We start from the raw sequence: 19,007 nt of genomic DNA, 5'->3' as shown, positions 1-19,007 counted from the left end.
GATAATTAACTCACAAAAGTACGTTTCACATCCGTCAGCCTTTATCAACGAGAAAAATCGTCTAATTCACACCTTGAAAGGCAAATTTGACGTTCGAACTCGCTCTGGTCAAATTAATCAAGTGGTCCTAATTATGGCAACATTTTAAAATGTTTTCGAACGAACGACACAATTTTGACAGAGGCGCAAAGATAAATGATAGTTAATTACTGAACGGAGGGTAGGCGGGGCTGTGATTCGAGTCGGAACTCGGTCTAAATGGGTTTGCAACTGTTGTGCTTTCCGATTTTGTCAAGGTCACGATTTTGGTATGGATGCAGATTTATTCTAATTTTTTTGTTAAGGCAATTTTAGTATAATACATACATATGGTCACGTCTATATACCTTGTGGGGTAGACAGAGTATACCTAATAATAGTATAATACTTAACTATTAAAACTATGAAAACATGCATTTGTAAGCGGTACCTAGTAGTTATTATTAGATTTAAGTGATGTGACGTCAATAAGTGATACCTTGTATCCAATTTTGAAAATAAATCTATTCTATTCTATTCCATAACTATGAAGAAGATCCTATCAGATAAAGCGAACTAATAATTAAAATTAAAAATGTACCTACCGGCTACTAATGGATGGTTTCGTAAACTTATTATTTAATTCTTACCCAAATATCTCATCTGAAAATTGAAACATCTTTATCAATTTCGCGATCGTGGGAAACCATAGTGCGCTTCACCACTTTGATATACCGTCTACCTACGTGAGTCAGCATCTTGCTATATTAACCCAAAACCAACGTAACTTGATCCATTACCCCGCCCTCGGTAAGTTTAAACCTGTGCGAAAGAAAGGGGCTTGGAAGATATGTGATAGTTCTATCTATTTTGGTCATATCACATCTAATGAGTAGTTATCTCTGTCTTCTTGAGTACATGTCATAGATAATTCGATTTAATGGCTGGGACCTGTTAATAATCGAATTAGGAACGATCGTGGTTGTATTAAGCCTGCGATTTTTTTTCTTTTTTATGGTGGCTAAGAAGGCCAACTTAGTCGTGGGAAATTGACAATGACAAGAAATTATAAATTATGAGATTAGGTAGAAACTAATTGTAATTACAGAACAATGTTTTAAAAAAAGTTTTTTTTCTTTTAATATTTTGCATTAAAAGAACTTAATAAATTTGACTCGAAAATACAAACAAGATAATAAAAAGGGAGTTCTGGTCTGAAGGGAAGGGGAGACTTTTGTTCTTTAGAGGGACATGAATAGTAGCTACAAAAAATAATGTTTTTTAAAATGGTATCAACCATAGGAATTTTTTAATTCACTAAGCTCAAATCAAATTCAGAATTTTTATTTAGGTATTATTGTGGGACATTTCAAACATCACTTACCTAATACTTTACCTGATGGTCACATTATCTTTTGGTTTTACAACATGGGTTGACGTCAAATAAATTACTTAAAACTAAACCGCTTCCAAAGCTTTACCTAGAGCAGATGATGCGCCGACAAACTGCACTGCAGCATTGTCTTCAATAACGCCAACTTCACAATTATCCTAACTTGTAATTAGAATAGAAATGTGGACGAGAGAATTCTTAAATCGTTTCGATTAGACTAAATTGATTTCATTGAAATTTAAATAATAAAAGTACCTAAGCCTAATACATAAAATTTCAAAGGAAATGTCAAATTAAAAAAAATATATGTACGAGTGTAAGTAAGTTAGTACTACTAAAGAGTATGAGTAAGTAAGTAGGTAGGTACTTTCTTCTTACTCATTTACTTACTAAATTTTGATTTGAACCTTAGTATTTACCAAAATCTTTACGTTGTTCCTGCGCCAAGCTCAAACTGCTTACTTACATGTTTTAGTTTTTCAAGTAGTCATTAGTCCTGTAAAAAGCCTTCTCACTCAGCCTTTATCATATAGACCGATTTTGATGATCAGGGCACAGAGAAAAAGTAGAGCCAGTAATAACATGGCTACTGACTGGCTGCAAAATTACACGGATGCGAAGACCTGATTAAAAACTAAATAATAAAAGAATAAAAAGCTCTTATTCATTTCTTTCATTAGCCTATGTGAATTAAAAATATGAAACTTTGTTAATATAAGTCTTTTTTCCTTACGGGGTAGACAGAGCCAATTAAGTAGATAATTATGTTCTTATAAAACAAACAAACAATGCATTCAGCTAGATTTCTTTTCATTTCTTTCCTAAAGGTACCTATTCAACCACACAAACGCGTAAGCACAATTTTTTTTAATTATCCCTCTCGCACCAAGTTTAGAGAGAATCTCTACGAATAGTATATGTTTGTAACACACGTATATTCAATTTGGTCGGATAGCGTTGTCGGCTTGATCTCATACGGCGAGGCGGTCTCTGATTTATAAACAATACGTCAATGACGTAAGCTTCTTTAGCGGGTCAGATTTATCGTCAGTGATGGGATATGGCCGGAAGCTGGATTATCGATATTCTGTTTAGGTAATCCATTCTGACCATAATTTTACCTACATAAGTATCCAATTAAGTACTATAAACTAGTTGTTCGCCACGAAATAAGACCTCGCGAAATCTTTTATTTTTACGAAAATTTATGTGCTCTTTGCCTATATTAGCTTCTTTTTCCTGGCATTTTTTAAAATATTCCCTTTGTCCTTTTTCGCTTTTGTACTACTTATAGGTACCTACATTTTTTCATGAAGAACCGTTCAGTGGTTTAATTTTTGAAGAAAAAACAACCTTACATTCGCATTTACAATATGTATTAGGTAGAATAGGCTACAGTCAATCTTCAATATAATTATTCTTACTAAGATCTTATTAGTAGTTGTAACATTTTTTTATCGATAAACTTTATTAAAAATTTATCAAACTTTTATCGATACCAATAAACTGCTTTATTACCGAATACACCCGCGTCTATCCGCCATTCCGATAATCTTGAATCAACCAGTACACATTACTACTACAAACATACGTCTGCCGTCTCTGTCTCACGCGTACTTTCTCTGCCGCTGTCCCTTTTACACGTCAATAAGTGGGCTCTTGTAGTGCGTAGAGCGGCTCCTTTGAAGTGTGTAGGCCACGCCCCCGCCCCGCCCCGCTACCCGCTGTGGTGCAATTCGTCACAGTGTAATGACAATGCTTTTAATTATTGAAGAAAATGTCCAGTTGGTTAATTTCGGAAGTCGTAGATTTACGATATTTCTAATTGGATTTGGGAATGTGGATGCTGTTTGCAGATTAATGAGAAATTATAACCATATATACCCACTTATGCCCACCTAAACATGATGATCGCTTACAGGGTAGACAGAGCCAAACAGAAAGGCCACGTTCAGTTGTATAGCTAAATGATGGAATTGATATTCAAATAGTGAAAGGTAGTTTAGAGAAATTATAGATATTACCTACTTACATACGTAGGTACTCATATCTTATACATTATATACTTTTCATAATGGCATTCATAATGGCATTTCATAATGGCAATTCAGGCTGGATTGCGTCTACGTAAACCACTGCTGTACTGTATCTGGGGGGACAGTGCAGGAGTGGTCTGCGCAGTAATTAATTAATTGTAGAATTTTATTTTAATTTTTATTTTTATTTATGCCTACTAACATAGTTATAAGTATACTAACATAATGAGTCTGGTTACTTGAATAAATAATTTTTCATTCATTCATTCATAATTTTCATTTAAATTTAAAACATATTTTCTTTTTTTATTTAGGTAGGTAAAAAATAGATATTTTTGATTGACATCCTGCTACAATCTGCTTAGAAAGTTTTCATTTCTCCTAGTTTTTTCTCCAGGTGACATTATTCCTGGAATGTGGTTCATGAAGTATGCTGACGATAAAGGATGAATGAATGACTCCAAAACTGGAGTAGGGTCAGGAAAGAGGAAGTCATTCATCTGACCTCTGCGAGCTTAGGAGAAACTTACCCATTTTGAATTTAGATCTAGCTTTTAAACAAAATATATGTACGTGCTCGTTTCCCATCACGGCCTGACCAGATGAACCCAGGACCTCATTGTGCGGAACACAAACACTAAGAAATCCGTAGCAACAACGCTATCCGAACCAACTCGCATTCCCCAAGCATCGAACTTCGAACACTTACATAATTACAGACCGCGTCATCAAAGGAGCCGCCAAGCCCATCGGCGCCTTTGTACTCCACCAAACGAGCGCTACTATCCACAACAAACTAACTCTTATTTTTATATCTATAAAGTACATTCTTATACGCGCTGTAACTCCTTTCTTAACACCTTAACTGAGTAAAGGGGCATATCAGTTAGGGATTTTGCCATGGATACGTCAAAGAGGTTTTATTATGTTCTTATGAGACCGCACGCGGGGAGAGACGACGAATTAGGTCATTCGGATATTATATTTTATAAGTTTTTTGTGATTGATTCCCGTGTTGACGATGAGCATGACTACTGCTTAGTAGTTTTGGATTTACGTAACGGATATCACAGTTTTAATGAAAGAATTATTGTTAAATGATCTATTGAAGAAATATTTCGTGTAAACTTTTCTTCAATTTATAGGTAACTTCCTACTTAGATTGTAGGTAGGTATATGATTAATGTAGAAACTTTCCTGGTCTGCATGATGTTAATAATGAACAAATTGTAAAAATAAAGGTTTATTAAGGATTATTAAAACAATCCCAATTTTATTTGCCTCAACATTTCAACAATCAACATTTTTAAACAAGAACGTAGGGATCCTAATATCTTAACTATGTACGAGTAAGTAGTATTACTTTAAGTATCTATACTTATACACCTGCGGATCGATAAAAACAATCTTATTAAGAAGGCGATATGCTAGGAATCTCACTATTTTGATCTCAATTCTACCTACAGTTAACTTTGTATACCCCGGATGGATTGATTATATAGCACTTACAATGCACAAAGGGTTTTCCATCCTAAGTTTCAGGATTAATCCTAGAAAATCATGATTTTCTCAGCAAGACAATTTTAGTAAAGTACTTAGGTACTTATCTTCTTAATCTTCTCACATTAAACCTGTCTAATTAACTAAATCAATGTTTTAACATTAACGACGCAAGAAGTCGGAGCAATCAATATTATACTGCAACAAGTTTGTTTTATTAAACAACTATGCCGTGATCGCCTGCCGTAAATATAAGCAACACGTTTAATTTCCTTTATTTCTTTACTCGTCTCGCCTGAAATCTATCGTTCGGTTTAAGGCTTGCGTTCCTAAGGTGAGCTATACTAAGCGAGCGCTGTAACAGCTGTGTTTACTCCAGCAGACCTAAACACGGCATGTCTTGCAATAATGTGTCGGTGCAGTTAGCGGGTTAAAAAACTTTGTAAGTAGTTTGAGTTTGTCTTATTTTTAATGCTATATGTATATTTCCAAAGCTTTTTTCGCTTTCAACTCCTTTAATTTTACGGTTACGTTGAAGAAACCCAGATCCACCTATGACTGCGGAAATGAGTGCCTTAATCACGTTATGTCCTATATTTACAGAAAAGGGCCTAAAAAAAAGTTTAAATCCTTCTAGTGGACAACTATCCTTAAAATATCATAACGATGCCTCACACGAAGTAAACGCTAACCTCCCCGCGTCGATTACTGACTCAAAATTATTGGCTGTGATAATTGTCACGCGTTTCATTAGTGGTGGCGGCGACGGGTTGTTATGTTGCGTATATATACGCCTATTAGAATGGTAAGTACCTAATTACATACGAACTTGTTATTAATTACCTACCTTTACAAAATGTAGTACTTTCTTAACTAAGTAACTCATTCTACTTTGGCTATTTTGATAGATTCTCAAAGCAAATTACTCTTTTCTGTGTCATGTACAATAACAGAAAAAGACTTTTCATGTCTAGGTACATACCTATTTAGGTAAATACAAAAATATATTATCGGATATCGGCAACACTTCACGGTGGCCAAGTTTACGCCTCACACGAAGAACTGACGGTTCCATGCGCGGGCGCAACCAATTTCGCTGGGGAAATTATTGACAAACTGGCGCCATTACCGAAGACCGGCTACTTTACATCTCGTTGGATTTTACACGCAGCAGTTGTTACGAACTGTAATTACGAATGTTGGTATTTTAATAACTGTTTATAAGATAATAAAAATATCGCCATCAAAATAGCTTAATTGTTGAAAGTTGAATCATAAACTTCATATCATCAACATAGCCAAAACGCGCTTGTAGGTACACTGTTGTTGTTGAGCACAATCTATAATCAAGTAGTAGGTTGCCATATGGCACCTATTTTTTTTTTTTTTAATTTATTTTCAAAATTGGATACGAGGTATCACTTATTGACGTCACAATTCAGTGTGAAACTCCATTTTTCTTTTATTTCCATTTCAACTAAAGTTTTTAGCATAATTTTATACAGCCTTAAAACAAAGAAATATTATCTTTCTACAATTATTACGAACAGAAGGAATTTGTATTGATTACCTACCTGAAGCCTGGTACTGGAACAGAACAGAAGAAAAGTATTTTTTTGCAATTTTAAGATGGTCAATTAAGATAATGTATAGGTACTTATTTATTTATTTATGAACACATAATTATATACAGGAGCATTTAATACAGTAATTCTAGTACAAAGGTGCTTCTTAATTCAATAGAAATATCTTCCAGTAGGCCCATGAGAGGAGAGATGAATTTTGGAGCTACTTACTTACTTAGACGGCCTCTGTGGCGCAGCGGTAGCACGCTTGTCTGTGACACCGGAGGTCCCGGGTTCGAATCCCGGTCAGGGCATGATGAGAAAAGAACTTTCCCTGATTGGCCTAGGTCTTGGATGTTTATCTATACCTATAAGTATTTATTATAAAATATTATAGTATCGTTGAATTAGTAGGTAGCTCGTAACACAAGTCTCGAACTTATTTCGAGGTTAACTCATGTAATTTGTCCTGTATATGTATATTTATTTATTTACTTAGTTATCAATACAAATAGGTAGGTACATTTCACCTATGAACCTTTTTCTACGCTTTCTTAAAAACTTATTACCGCCTATAATTCCTGTAATGATCCGACGTTCCAAAGGTTCACTACACGATAAAGTCATTCAGAATACAATCTTGCGCTTGCGCACTGAAATAATAGATCATTGTTTAGGCGTGATTACCGTATGCTGGCCACCCAGAGAGGTTTTCCCTCTCTTTCACTCCTGCTGTGGTCCATAACAAGAGAAAGAGGAGGCGAATCGAATATGACGATAATTTTTTACGCTATTACCACAGTTTATAATAAATCGCCTTGATGTAGTAGTTTCCCTTTGGTTTCTTTAATTTGTCCCGATTGAAGGGAAATTAAATGTTTAATTTTTTGGTTTTTTATACGCCCAAAATACTGTTCATATTTATTTTAGAGTAATTTTAATATCACTAACTCTGATTAAGTGAGTCTAAGGACTCATCCGGGAGTAGGTATCGTAATGATACCTAGGTAAGTAAAGTGGGGTAGAAAATAAATCTGCTGTAGGTAAGTACCGTGTAAACACATAACGACTGAAGTTAACTATTTCAGACAACGATTACTGTGATTATGATGAAGAAAGGATTATCAAAATCGGTGTACCTAATTCAAATTGAAAAAAATATATCCCGTCATATAAGATCATAATTACTTAGATAGATACGCGAATAAAAAACAGAAAATAAATTTTCTGCGGGTATTATTTACATGAACCTCGGGCGAAACCGTTTTTTAAATTGTTCGGGTATTACACCCTCAATTAGACCCAAAGGGAACACACACACGAAGTAATCGATGGGACAGAATTAAAATTGCATTAATTCGCGCTCGATATCTCCCCGCGATTAATCACTCGATGAGCGGCGATTAATCGATTTGCTCGTAGCGTTTTCATCCATCGTGTGGAAAGTTGAGGAAGTAAGTAGTTTTTCATTCAATTAAAAAACTTACAACATACATTGGATCAGATCTTAACCCTTAGGGGGTAGACAGACCCAACAGTCTTGAAAAGACTGTAAGGCAGCGTAGCTGTATATGGCTTGATGAATGCAAATAATGGAAGGTTGCGAGACCTTTACCTAAAAAATCCGCCGAATTGCTGCGTTTTAGTCTTCTTTTCCTTGTTTGACTTTTGATATCTGCTTTCACACTCTTTTAGCACAAGTTTTAAAAAGCCGTAGCATTATAAGCTGGACATATTCTACATTATAAATCCCTACACACCTACACAATTGAAAGTTCTTAATGTGCCTATTCTCCAGTTTAGCCAAAGTACAAAATTTCAGCTTCTATCAAATATTCAAGATTACCTATAATACCTACCTACCTATTTACGTCTATGATTTTCAGAAATCTAAGGAAAATCTACAGGAAAAAGTGTGCACTAGCCCTATACATGACAGTCAATGATTGATCGCAGACGTGACTTCGTAAAGGCCATTACATACAACCATCAAACAAAAGAATTGGCCCCAAATGGCCTCAAATGTCCCAATGAAAGCGTGCGAAAGATGTCGTCGAGTCAACGACGATTCTCGATGATTGCGCTGACGCAATCGACTTTCGACAGTTTAGATCAATATTTTTCTTAAACTTATAAGTACTTAAGGTTGTTTTGAAAATTGGAGTGGGCGTTACCTGTCTGATATACCTAATTGAATCACTAAATAACAAATTTACTACATTTATTTACCTATAGTCACATTGATTTTTTATTATTTTGTCATATTTGTGTAGATAATATGACAAAATAAAAAATAATACCTACATTTTTGTAATAAGAAGTAAGTGATCTACAACACTCATTTAATTCCTTATCAGGGATGTTAGGTAGACATAAATAATCCAGGGGAGTGAGAGAAAATAATAAGCTAAAGCCTTTGCACGTCAATAGACCTCTTAGATTTTATACATGAATAAAAGGTTGTGTTTTCCGTTTCATCTGCTTAGTAGATAAGTATAAAATTTTTGTTCTTATTCTAATTCAGTTTTTTTTTTCTTTTTCTACATATACCTAGTACCTAAGTACTTACTTACTTTAATATTTCTACAGATAGTAAGTATTTACCTACCTAATAAAAAAAATGTAGTGCACCTCTATATCTATATGAATCGCTGCAAATAACGCGCCAAGTCACGAAACAGCCATTAAATCAAAACGAAATAAATAATAATCTTGACGTGAGAAAGTCTACCTAGTAAATTATGAATAAAGATCACCAACACTTTTCATATGTCTTAATTAGTTTATATTAATAACGATATTAATAAAGAAGTCATCGATTCATAATAATTCACGCTGTTTCTTGAATAGTGTGTTTCGAAAGCTCGCATCTGTGGGGCCTAATAAATTACTATCAGACCTCACAGAGTGCCACTAAATACATGGGCTATACCACGGTGAGGCCCCGCCCGAGAATGAGATGCAAGATTTTTGTCTCGCTCGAAGACTGTTGAAGATATGTCCTCATCAGTCATGATATCTAATTAAACCTTGATTTGTAAGTAACACCACTTTTTATTAATCTAGCTTGACGGAAAACCGGCCAGTGTGTGCCACTTTAGAACAGAACCACGCAAAGTAAGTACCTAAGTAGGTTCAGAACCAATAAGTATACTTACGAGTGGGGACAAATTGCACAGAATGAGTTATCCTCGAAATAAATTCGAGACCTTATTACGTAACTAGGTATTTATGATCCTGACCCAAACCAATCAGAAACAGTACATTTCTCATATCGCCCTGGCTGGGATTCGAACCTAGGACCTACTGTGTCACAGACAAATGCTCACAGCTATTCCAAGCAAAGGTTAAAAGGTCAGAAGACGGGAGTCTTACACAGCTTTATGTAGGTATTAAATTTGACTTAGGAACTCGACCTAGGATCATGATCACAGACTCATCTCGGGCTTCTCTCTATAAAGGTAAGTAAGTAGGTACGTGAAAGAAAGCTTAGCGGCCATTTTGATTAATCTGACGCTTTTTTTTTTAATTGTCATTCATAGAATTCAGGGTTGGCAAAAAAAATAAGAGCTTCTCAAAATTTTCCAAAAGATCTGTAGCGTCTGTTTTCGGCAAACTGGCGTTTTGGAAACAGTTGGCAACCGTGTGTGAAGGCAAACCGACGCCAGGCAGGAGGAAGAAGGAAGATGCGTGGTTATTCTGTTGACGAAAGGCGAAAAGATTGTAATGTTTTATGGCAGGTAGGGAAGTAGGTACAGCGCTGGCTGTTTACAACCCGCATAAACTGTCGGAAAAATCATAAATGTAAGTACTTAGGTACTTATAATACCCTATAATCTTTGGATGTTTTTAGGCCTTCCAATCATTTCGACATTTTTGGTTTTGTCTAGTCAATCCCATAATTTATAAAGACGTGATAATAATATACCTAACAGTAGGTAACATATGTATGTGAAAAAAAACTTGTTTGTTTGCAAATACGCGTGAATCTCTGAAACTTCAGGGCGAATTTTGTTTTTTTTTTTGTAAGTAGTCAATGATAAGTAGATAAATAAAACCCCTTTTGGTACCTACGTAGAATATGGACCTGGTCATGTAAGTATCTACCACTGTCGACTGTTACGCATATTAGTACCTACAACCTAATACCTACATATTAGAATAAATTTTATAAGTAGGTAGGTAGTTATCTAAAACAGTGTGGTAAAAGAATGCTGTAATGTGAAAGAAGAAGATAGTATCTGGTATAGGAATAGGAATAGGAAATGGTTATTTTATTACGTACCTAAGTATTTAGTACGTACATACTTAGATAGAGGGTGAATGAAAGTAAAAAAATACCTACACCTACAGCGACCTACAAGAATCTGAAATAGAAACGTTGGAATTGGAAATAGGAGACCTATACAAACGTAAATTAATTAAATCAAGGACGTCCTAGGTAAAGATCCTCTACCCTCCATGTAGTCTCTACCTACCTTTAGGAAAGACTAAAAAAGAAGCGTGATTCCTAATATAGGTATTCAAAGACGAGGAGACTACATACTGTTCGAAATTTGTAATTTTATGAGGAAACAAGTAGGGCCCTCTAGTTGCTTTTTATACAAACTATATAGTGATTGGTTCGTTAGATGGCGTTATAATCGTATGCTGGGGTGATGTCATTGTCAAAAAAACCAAACAAATGACATATCTTCTTGTTTACTTAGCACGGTTTGATTGTTTTTGTGCTACGCTACCATTATCAGTGGCTAAATGGTTTTTGTTTAATCAACATCAAAGAAACTAATGAATATAAACGACTAACTTACATATTATAGCCATTATATTTTAGGAACATCGTGGGTAACAAACTATTTACTTTTTTACTATAATAACGCTAGAATTACCTACCGCTACCTTTGTAACCTTTGTTTACAAACATGAACCACCAATTGATTGAAAAAGTAATAAAGTCTAACAACGGAGACTGTCCCAATTTCGTTTATGAGAATCCAGTACTTGATCGCAATGTAGCAAGGGCTCTCTCATCAAGTTTTGTCAAAATTCTCAGTACTTCTGGGCAGAACTCTAAAATTAACAACAACCTGCGGTTTTCCATACTAGAGAACATAAGGAAAATGTGCCAAATCGAGCCTAAAAACCACGTCACCATTGATGATTCCTTGGTTCAGACTTTAACAGAACTTTATCAGATGCATACACTTGAAGCCACCACTTCACAGGTGGATCCTGTCGAGAAACAACTGGACGCATTCTTGATTCGCCGATTCACTCAAATGGAAATAATTCCAAGATGTTCATCTACATTGAATCCCGAAATTATTCAGGCTTTAATAAATTTAAATGATAAAGGAGTCTATTTGGGCATGCTGTCAAATGATATCATTCATTGGCATATTAGAAATGGAAATTACATGTGTTTATTGAAAGAATTATGGGATCAGAATTTAAGAGACAAGTTCAATAGTAATGTTAAAGATGACATATCATTAAAAATGAAAGCTGAAATCGAAAAAATGTTATTGAATATTTGTCTAGAAGTGTTATCTAGAGACTTCAACCTGGACAGATTATTGGAAGATAATGCACAACTCACAGACTTAGTAAATAAATGTGGATATTCACCAATGTGCTTTCAAATATGCTCTGGGATATTAAACTTCATTTTTATAATGACAAATTTTGAAATGCGAATGCAAATGTTTATTCCAAGGTTCATAAAACTGGTGAAGAAGAAATATCCAGGCAGTGCGTCACGTCTGTACCCGATACATTTGAATAATTTAGTAATATTAATGGATTTTGATGTCAATGACCTACCAAGCCATCTGAAAGAACAGTATATTAATTCTAGTTTACCATATATGCGTAATTTGCATAAAGAGTCTGAAAGTGACTTGATATTATTACTGTCTCACTTCCCACAGTGGTTTGATATTTACTTTGGCCATCTTACAGTTGATACTTAAATATTATATGTATATAAATTAAAAATTAAATATTGTAAGATTTTTATTTGTTCAATTTTGTACTTACAATATTACTTTGGTTTACTTGTTACTTTAGTGTAACTGCTATTTTTTGTGAGTGGCTTAGTCAAAATTGTTTTTTTTTATTAGAAGTAGTAATGGATAAAAGAATTACCATTAATTACATATAAGTATTTAAAGACATTAATGGCAGAAGCACACTAGTTACGTCAAAGCATCCATGATGCACTAAAATGTTTTAATTTTAATAAAACTGACTACAGAAAATGAATTAAGAGGGAGAAATCCTAACTTACAATGTATGTAATATATGTATGTAATGTAATACAAGTCTTGAACGTACTTTGAGGCTTACTCAATCTGTGTAATTTGTCCTGTATATATTTTTTTACATGTAAGGGATATAGACGTGATTATATGTATATATGCATCAATAAGTATGACAGGTAATATGTATATTTAAATATTGATTTAATTTATGTTATTCTTATTTTTTAATGATGTAATGTAAGAGCAGAAAAAAATAGTTATATACTGTGTTAAAATATTTTATTTATAATAAACAAAAAAGCTTTAAAATGGTAAAAAAAAAGTGGTAGTAAAGTTACTTTTAAAACTTGCAAGCCCAGCCTAAAAAAGTTTATGGTAAAAATATTAACTAATGTAACATAATTAGTGTCTAACAAACTAACATAGGTAAAAAAAATAATAATGAAAATCTTTCCCCATGGTAGGTAGGAACTATTTTAATTTAAACAGTCTTAGTGCCAATTATTATGAAGCACAATAAAATATGTCCTATAGTGAAAATGGTAAGGTGATTCCAAATTGGTTGATCTATAATGTCTATGTGATTAAGTTTAAAATCGTTAAGTAAGCTATATAAAGATACATTTTTGTCGAGACAGATATAATGTACGCCACTTCCAACCGGACATCGTGAAAGAGTTTTGGAGGACGCCTATATGAGTGGACTTCATATGGCCGGGATGATAGACTCAGATTACCCTACTGTGAGCGGGCAATTTTGACGCAACGCCCTCCCTCAGCAACTGCAAGTACATTATATCAGGATTGGGTCCCAGTATGGCTATGACACTTTCATTCAACCACTTCTGACAAAAAGATGATGATGTTTCCCTCTTGACCATGTTAAACCGGTGAACCGAGCTCCGGATATGTTTTGAAACATTTTCAAAATATGCAATCAAGCGGTTGCAAAATCCGCAATGGAAGAGATTCTCAGCGACCTGAAAAATTTGATATTAGTTTTGGTAGAAATATTGAAACTTTGGCCTAGTTAAGGTTTATGTAATAAGTATATATGTTATGAATGTGGATGAAGCGAAGGAAGTATGCAGAGATCGTGGCAAGTGGAAAGAGGTAGTCTCTGCCTACCCCTCCGGGAAAGAGGCGTGATTTTATGTATGTATGTATGTAATATATAAAAAAGTAAAAGATCAGAGGGTAGACATAGAAATCGCTGGGCAGGTACATAACGACACAGAAACTAGCGCCATTGACGCCGTTGTATGCTTTTGGGCTTTTATTTATTTTACTGTTATTTTACGTGGAGCCATTGCTTTCGTTTTTTTTGACGAAAGATATCAGCTTACAGAGTTCAAAGGAATGTTTTCGTAATAATATAAGTAACGGTTCTTACCTCTCTTATAAATTCTCTAGGCATTATAACTACATCAGCTTCCATAAAGTGTGTCTTATGTTCGCCAGTTCTGAGATGCTTATAATTATCTTCAATTTTATATTCTACGTTGCAAACCAGACACATCATTTTTCTGGGTGGTTCTAAATCTTGCACAGGAGCAACCAAAAGAAAGCTATTCAGATCTATACAGAAAAGCGAATTCACCCATAATACTCTAAACGAAATTGAGTGGAATACGCTTTTTAAATACTGAGCCAAGGGCTCTGTCGTATAAACTGGTGCCTTTTTGTCAGTCTCTTTCCTTACACCCTTGTATTCCAAAAGTGCTATATGTTGGCACCCTTTAATATGTTCCTTGACTACTTTCACATGCGCAGAAATATGAATGTGGCAAATGAAACAATAACCTTTACTTCCTCCGGCATTAAGTTTAATGTTGTGTTTTCTTCCGTATTTAGCCACTTCTGCTCTCTTTTTACCGTGGTCTATCACCGCAGTTTTAGGTTTATAGGACTCAACTGCTTCATCATCAGAACTATCTTCACTTTTTTCAGTTTTATGTGCATCTTGGTGTTCTTTCATTTCATTAAAATGAAATTTTATCACTTTCTCGCATTGTTTACATGTTGCTGTGCCATGTTTGAGATTAATATTGTATAAAATCTTTTGTATTTCAATGAGCCTCTTCTTAGCCTCCTTTTGTCGGCGTTTAGGATCTTTAGAACTCTTAGAAGTTCTATTTATACTTATATTCTTTTTCTCATTGTGTTCTTTACTCTCCCAGTGCCCGCTAAGAGTTTCAGTAGGTACGGTCTTCTTGCACATAAAGCAATAAACCAACTGAGGATTAATCTGCAAAAATGTTAATAAAATTAATTAAATGTGTAAAATTTATAGTACTTGTCGTTTGCTGCGAACTTAGACCTCGCACAGGGTAAACCTTCCTCGCGTAAGTAGGTAGGTATGTTATGTTTTTAAGTCTGTGTATCTTTTGTTGGATTGAAAGACTCGGAAAACTCGACTATTGTGCACTAAAGTATTTTTATACCAACCTCTCTATAACAACGGTCTTCATTTTCCATTACAACGTTTGATTGAATCAGCTTAACAAGATGATCTTTTGACTTCGCGTGCATACTTAACACTGCTACAGGTTCATCACAAATCATGCAATGGTTATCTATCACAGAGTTCCATTCTTCCATGGTAACTATTATATCAGATACGATGACATATCCTGATTCCTTTTTGCAAGGAACTTTTTCTTTAACTGCAAATGGATCCATCTTATTGGTGATATGTAATCCAGTTTTAATATGAGTATTGGCATCTTCTAAGCCTGGTATAAGAATGTTGCAAAATTCGCAGTAGAACTTAGGTCCAAGCTGTGAAGAAACAATTACCTAAGTAAATAAGTTTAGGTACGGTGGTAGGACACTTCCATCACTGCCTGAATAAAAACTCGTGATGCAACAGATCTGTAGATGTAGTAATAGTTCGGGCTCAATCGCCACAAAGGGAAGATCTGCCGTCAGGCTCGGCGTAATGGTGTGGAACTGCGGCTCCAACGATGTTGAGTCCTCCGAGGAGGTTGTATTTACGCTTCAATCTATGAAATTATGAATGATATTGACACAATGCTAATGAATTCCCCTACGGTTAAGTATGTTGTTCTATAAAGATCACGGAGGTCAGACGTCAGATTCGTGTAAAAACTTAACTAACCCAATCCAGGATCATGGTGATAGGCGAATCCCGAGCTCCTCTCGAAAGTACATGTAAAGTACATAATAGCCACGTCTATATCCAATGCGGGGTAGATAGTATCACCAGTCTTGGAACAGCTGAAAGACCACGTTTAGCTGTAGGTATGCTTTATGATCGGATTGAGATTCAAATAGTGACAGGTTGCTAGCGCATCGCTTACAAAAGGAGTTTCATAATCCTATCCCTTAGTCGTCTTTTACGAAATTCATGGGAACGGGGATGGAAGATATGAGTGGTTCTATTATAAAGTGCCGGAAACCACACGGTACACTAATTAAACACTTACCTTAAAAATACCATTTTTTCGGAACTTAGGAAAGTAGGTTTGTGCCTTCAATATTTTCCGGTGGTTCTCCCATCGGATGTGTTTATCAACGTCTTCCACTCTAGTATATGTTTCATCACAAAGAAGGCAGTAGTGGTCTACATTACCACACAGAATAAAGTTTCTGTAATATTTATTCATAGTAGTTAAAAGTTACTCTATGCTTACTAAAACTGAATTTAAAGGAAGAGGATGTATAAAATCTAACTACCCTCAAAAATGTTATATAACCTACATGTCTACTGGGTTGAACGTTCATTCAGAGACCTCGGGACTTGAAAATATATGTGGGTATGTATGTGTACAAGTTATCAAAATGATATTAAAACGAAATCGCCTATAGACATTAAAGAAACTACCTATTGAAGAAAAAATAACTTAGAATTAATATTAGTAAGTAGGTTTGTTAACTATTTCCAAACCTCCATCTCACAAGTGCTCACATGTGTACCTACATAAACCAAATTAATCGTCACAAGCGGTTCCAAGAGCGACAAAAGCATAACAGAATTGGCTTTAGGTTTCTTTACGTCTTTGCCTCTTTGTTGAATACGTCAATTTCATTTTCTTTTTATTTGACAGTAAATTAATTGACGCGTGACAAGTTTATTGACTTGACATTTTCTTGTTGTTCGCTGCATTGCGATAATTGTAATAAAAATAAATTATTTATTTGTCCTGACTATGTACACATTTATTGTTAAACAACTGCAGTTATAAGAAATGAAATAGGTGCTTGTATAAGTGATTTTCTTGTGAATTTCATCACATTTCGTGGATAGGAAATAAGGCCGCTCATGTACTTACATACGCTAAAATGAGCAAACGACGCCGTGCTTCCTCTGTTGCTAGCCGGGGTGCTGATGGTGATGATAGTGATGATGGAGTGGAGCTCAGCAACCCTGGGCCACCGCCATCTAGGAAGAAGAAGAAACTGGACCCAGTAAGTTATTGTTCCGTATCAATTCCGATGACGCCGACGCCAAACATGCAAAGGGGAAAAATAAAATTGAAAATACGAATTAGTCTAATATGTTCACTAAAAATGTATTATTTTAGCTGTATTCTAACTTTCTATACTTAAATTTTTTATAGAAGTATTTTTGTCATAGTTGTAGGTTGGCCATCTATCCCATTTGGCATAATGTTACAATGCCAAACTATCTAAATCACCCTAAAGATAACCCAACTTTATATTCAAGCCTTTTCTTTGATTGACTTTAAATCTGCACGGGAAAAGCACAAAAAAGGTTACACACACACAATTTTTAGTTAATACATATAATCACCTTTTTATATATAGACAGAGGAAACAGTCTTGAAAAGATTGACAAGTTATGTTAGCTTTTTGTCTTAATGATAGAATTGAGATTCAAATAGCGACATGTTGCTAGCCCATTGCCTAAACGAAGCACACCAAGTTTGTAAGCCTATCACTTAGTCGTCTTTTATTAAATCTAGAGGGGAAAAAGTAAAGTGGTCCTATTATTTTTTCTATTGGTGTTGGGAACCACACATTTTAGTTAATATTTATTCTGTGGTTTGCTTCATATTATTATTATTCCTAGTTATTTGTTTGTTTATAAACTCTTTATTGCACATATAAAATAATATAACAAATTACAAAACAGTAATTGGATTAAGAAAAATGTGTACAATGGCGGACTTATCCCAATCAGGGAATATCCAGATTTTTACATATTTATTAATGTTCTCAGGGTGAAATTTGCCAGCAGTTGTATGACACAATAAGGTCACATAAAAAAGAAGATGGTACTTTGCTCTGTGACTCTTTCATAAGAGCTCCTAAAAGGCGGCAGGAGCCCCAGTACTACGAAGTCGTCACTCAGCCTATTGACTTGTTACGAGTAAGTGTTGTCAATTTAGTACTTAGTTTGCTGATTTGTTTGTAAAAACTTTATTGTACATAACAAATTTTTAGTACCTACTACATATTAAGGATATTAAAAAATAAAAAATGCACAATGCCCGACTTTTCCCTATTTTATTATTTTATGTTTCTCTATCGAGATTAAATATTCTATACCTGGTTTTACACTGATTGGTACATTTTTTTAAGTTGGAAAGAAACATATTATGACGTAGAGAATTATTGTCACTCATGCAGGCACAATAATGAAGATACACTTAATATCATCCTCACTTAGGTTGTCTTTCTTGTCACTAGTAAATAATCACTTGCAATGTGCATTCATCCACAATTTAGATTTAAGGGATCTATATTTGTAAACTAGCTGTGCCCGCGACTTCGTCCGCGTGGAATAGTTATTTTGGGCATCATATTTATTTTTGCAGGCAGTCACGCGTATTGGAAAGAACGCTGGTTCGCCGTATTAAATGTTTCGCTGCAAATTGCTTATAACAACTATATCTCAAAACCTATTTGTCTGATTTATATACTGTAAATGGCAATTTTAGTCTACATGAAAAGCCGAAAGTAATAAACATATTTATTTGGATAAGGATTAATACTGAATTAAAGAAAATTGGTTTCAAAATAACATATGTTTATAATGAAAAAATAATCTTAAAAAATGAACATAAAAGTGGTTATTGTAAGTAAACCTTAAGAGATAGATATATGCTCTCGCGGACTTTTTTGTGACAAAAAATGAGTACTTCACATCTTTAGTACATTGTTTTACTATATCTTTGTTGGTTTGCGCAGCGTTCGCGTGGAAAGCTCGCAGATGACCGACTCATTCAACTTTCACCTGCATTGT

At 34.7% G+C, this 19,007-nt stretch overlaps 3 protein-coding genes across 3 annotated transcripts in view; 2 read left to right on the top strand and 1 right to left on the bottom strand.

The window, feature by feature from the left end:
* The first annotated feature begins 11,227 nt into the window (after positions 1 to 11,227).
* On the top strand, positions 11,228 to 12,499 carry LOC132903252 (uncharacterized). The gene has a single exon (XM_060950974.1). The coding sequence runs from the start codon at positions 11,435 to 11,437 to the stop codon at positions 12,482 to 12,484; it is 1,050 nt and encodes a 349-aa protein (XP_060806957.1). The 5' UTR covers positions 11,228 to 11,434; the 3' UTR covers positions 12,485 to 12,499.
* Positions 12,500 to 13,133: 634 nt separating this feature from the next.
* Positions 13,134 to 16,404, bottom strand: LOC106130634 (uncharacterized). Its single transcript, XM_060950890.1, has 4 exons — positions 16,225 to 16,404; positions 15,224 to 15,556; positions 14,169 to 15,023; positions 13,134 to 13,755 (listed from the first exon to the last, which is right to left on the bottom strand). The coding sequence occupies exons 1-4, from the start codon at positions 16,402 to 16,404 to the stop codon at positions 13,504 to 13,506; spliced, it is 1,620 nt and encodes a 539-aa protein (XP_060806873.1). The 3' UTR covers positions 13,134 to 13,503.
* Positions 16,405 to 16,889: 485 nt separating this feature from the next.
* The window catches only part of LOC106130754 (protein polybromo-1), a 35,865-nt gene continuing 33,747 nt past the window's right edge, over positions 16,890 to 19,007 (top strand). Inside the window, exons 1-2 of the mRNA XM_060951095.1 lie at positions 16,890 to 17,206; positions 17,982 to 18,131. Coding sequence (XP_060807078.1) covers positions 17,081 to 17,206; positions 17,982 to 18,131 — 276 coding nt within the window. The 5' untranslated portion in view covers positions 16,890 to 17,080. The remainder of the gene's footprint in view (positions 17,207 to 17,981; positions 18,132 to 19,007) is intronic.

The sequence above is a fragment of the Amyelois transitella genome, chromosome 23 (genome assembly GCF_032362555.1).
Source record: "Amyelois transitella isolate CPQ chromosome 23, ilAmyTran1.1, whole genome shotgun sequence".
Lineage (NCBI taxonomy): Eukaryota > Metazoa > Arthropoda > Insecta > Lepidoptera > Pyralidae > Amyelois > Amyelois transitella.
Note: the sequence above shows the minus strand (reverse complement) of the source record. Positions and strands in the feature narration are given on the sequence as shown.

Bases quoted from the DNA above. Each gene is read 5' to 3' on its own strand.
- LOC106130634 (XM_060950890.1), bottom strand. From the start codon at position 16,404: ATGAATAAATATTACAGAAACTTTATTCTGTGTGGTAATGTAGACCAC. The intron at 15,557-16,224 runs GTAAGTGTTTAA...GTTTCTTCACAG, and splicing joins GAAAAAATGGTATTTTTAAG to CTTGGACCTAAGTTCTACTG. The intron at 15,024-15,223 runs GTTGGTATAAAA...ACATTTTTGCAG, and splicing joins AAGACCGTTGTTATAGAGAG to ATTAATCCTCAGTTGGTTTA.
- LOC132903252 (XM_060950974.1), top strand. From the start codon at position 11,435: ATGAACCACCAATTGATTGAAAAAGTAATAAAGTCTAACAACGGAGAC.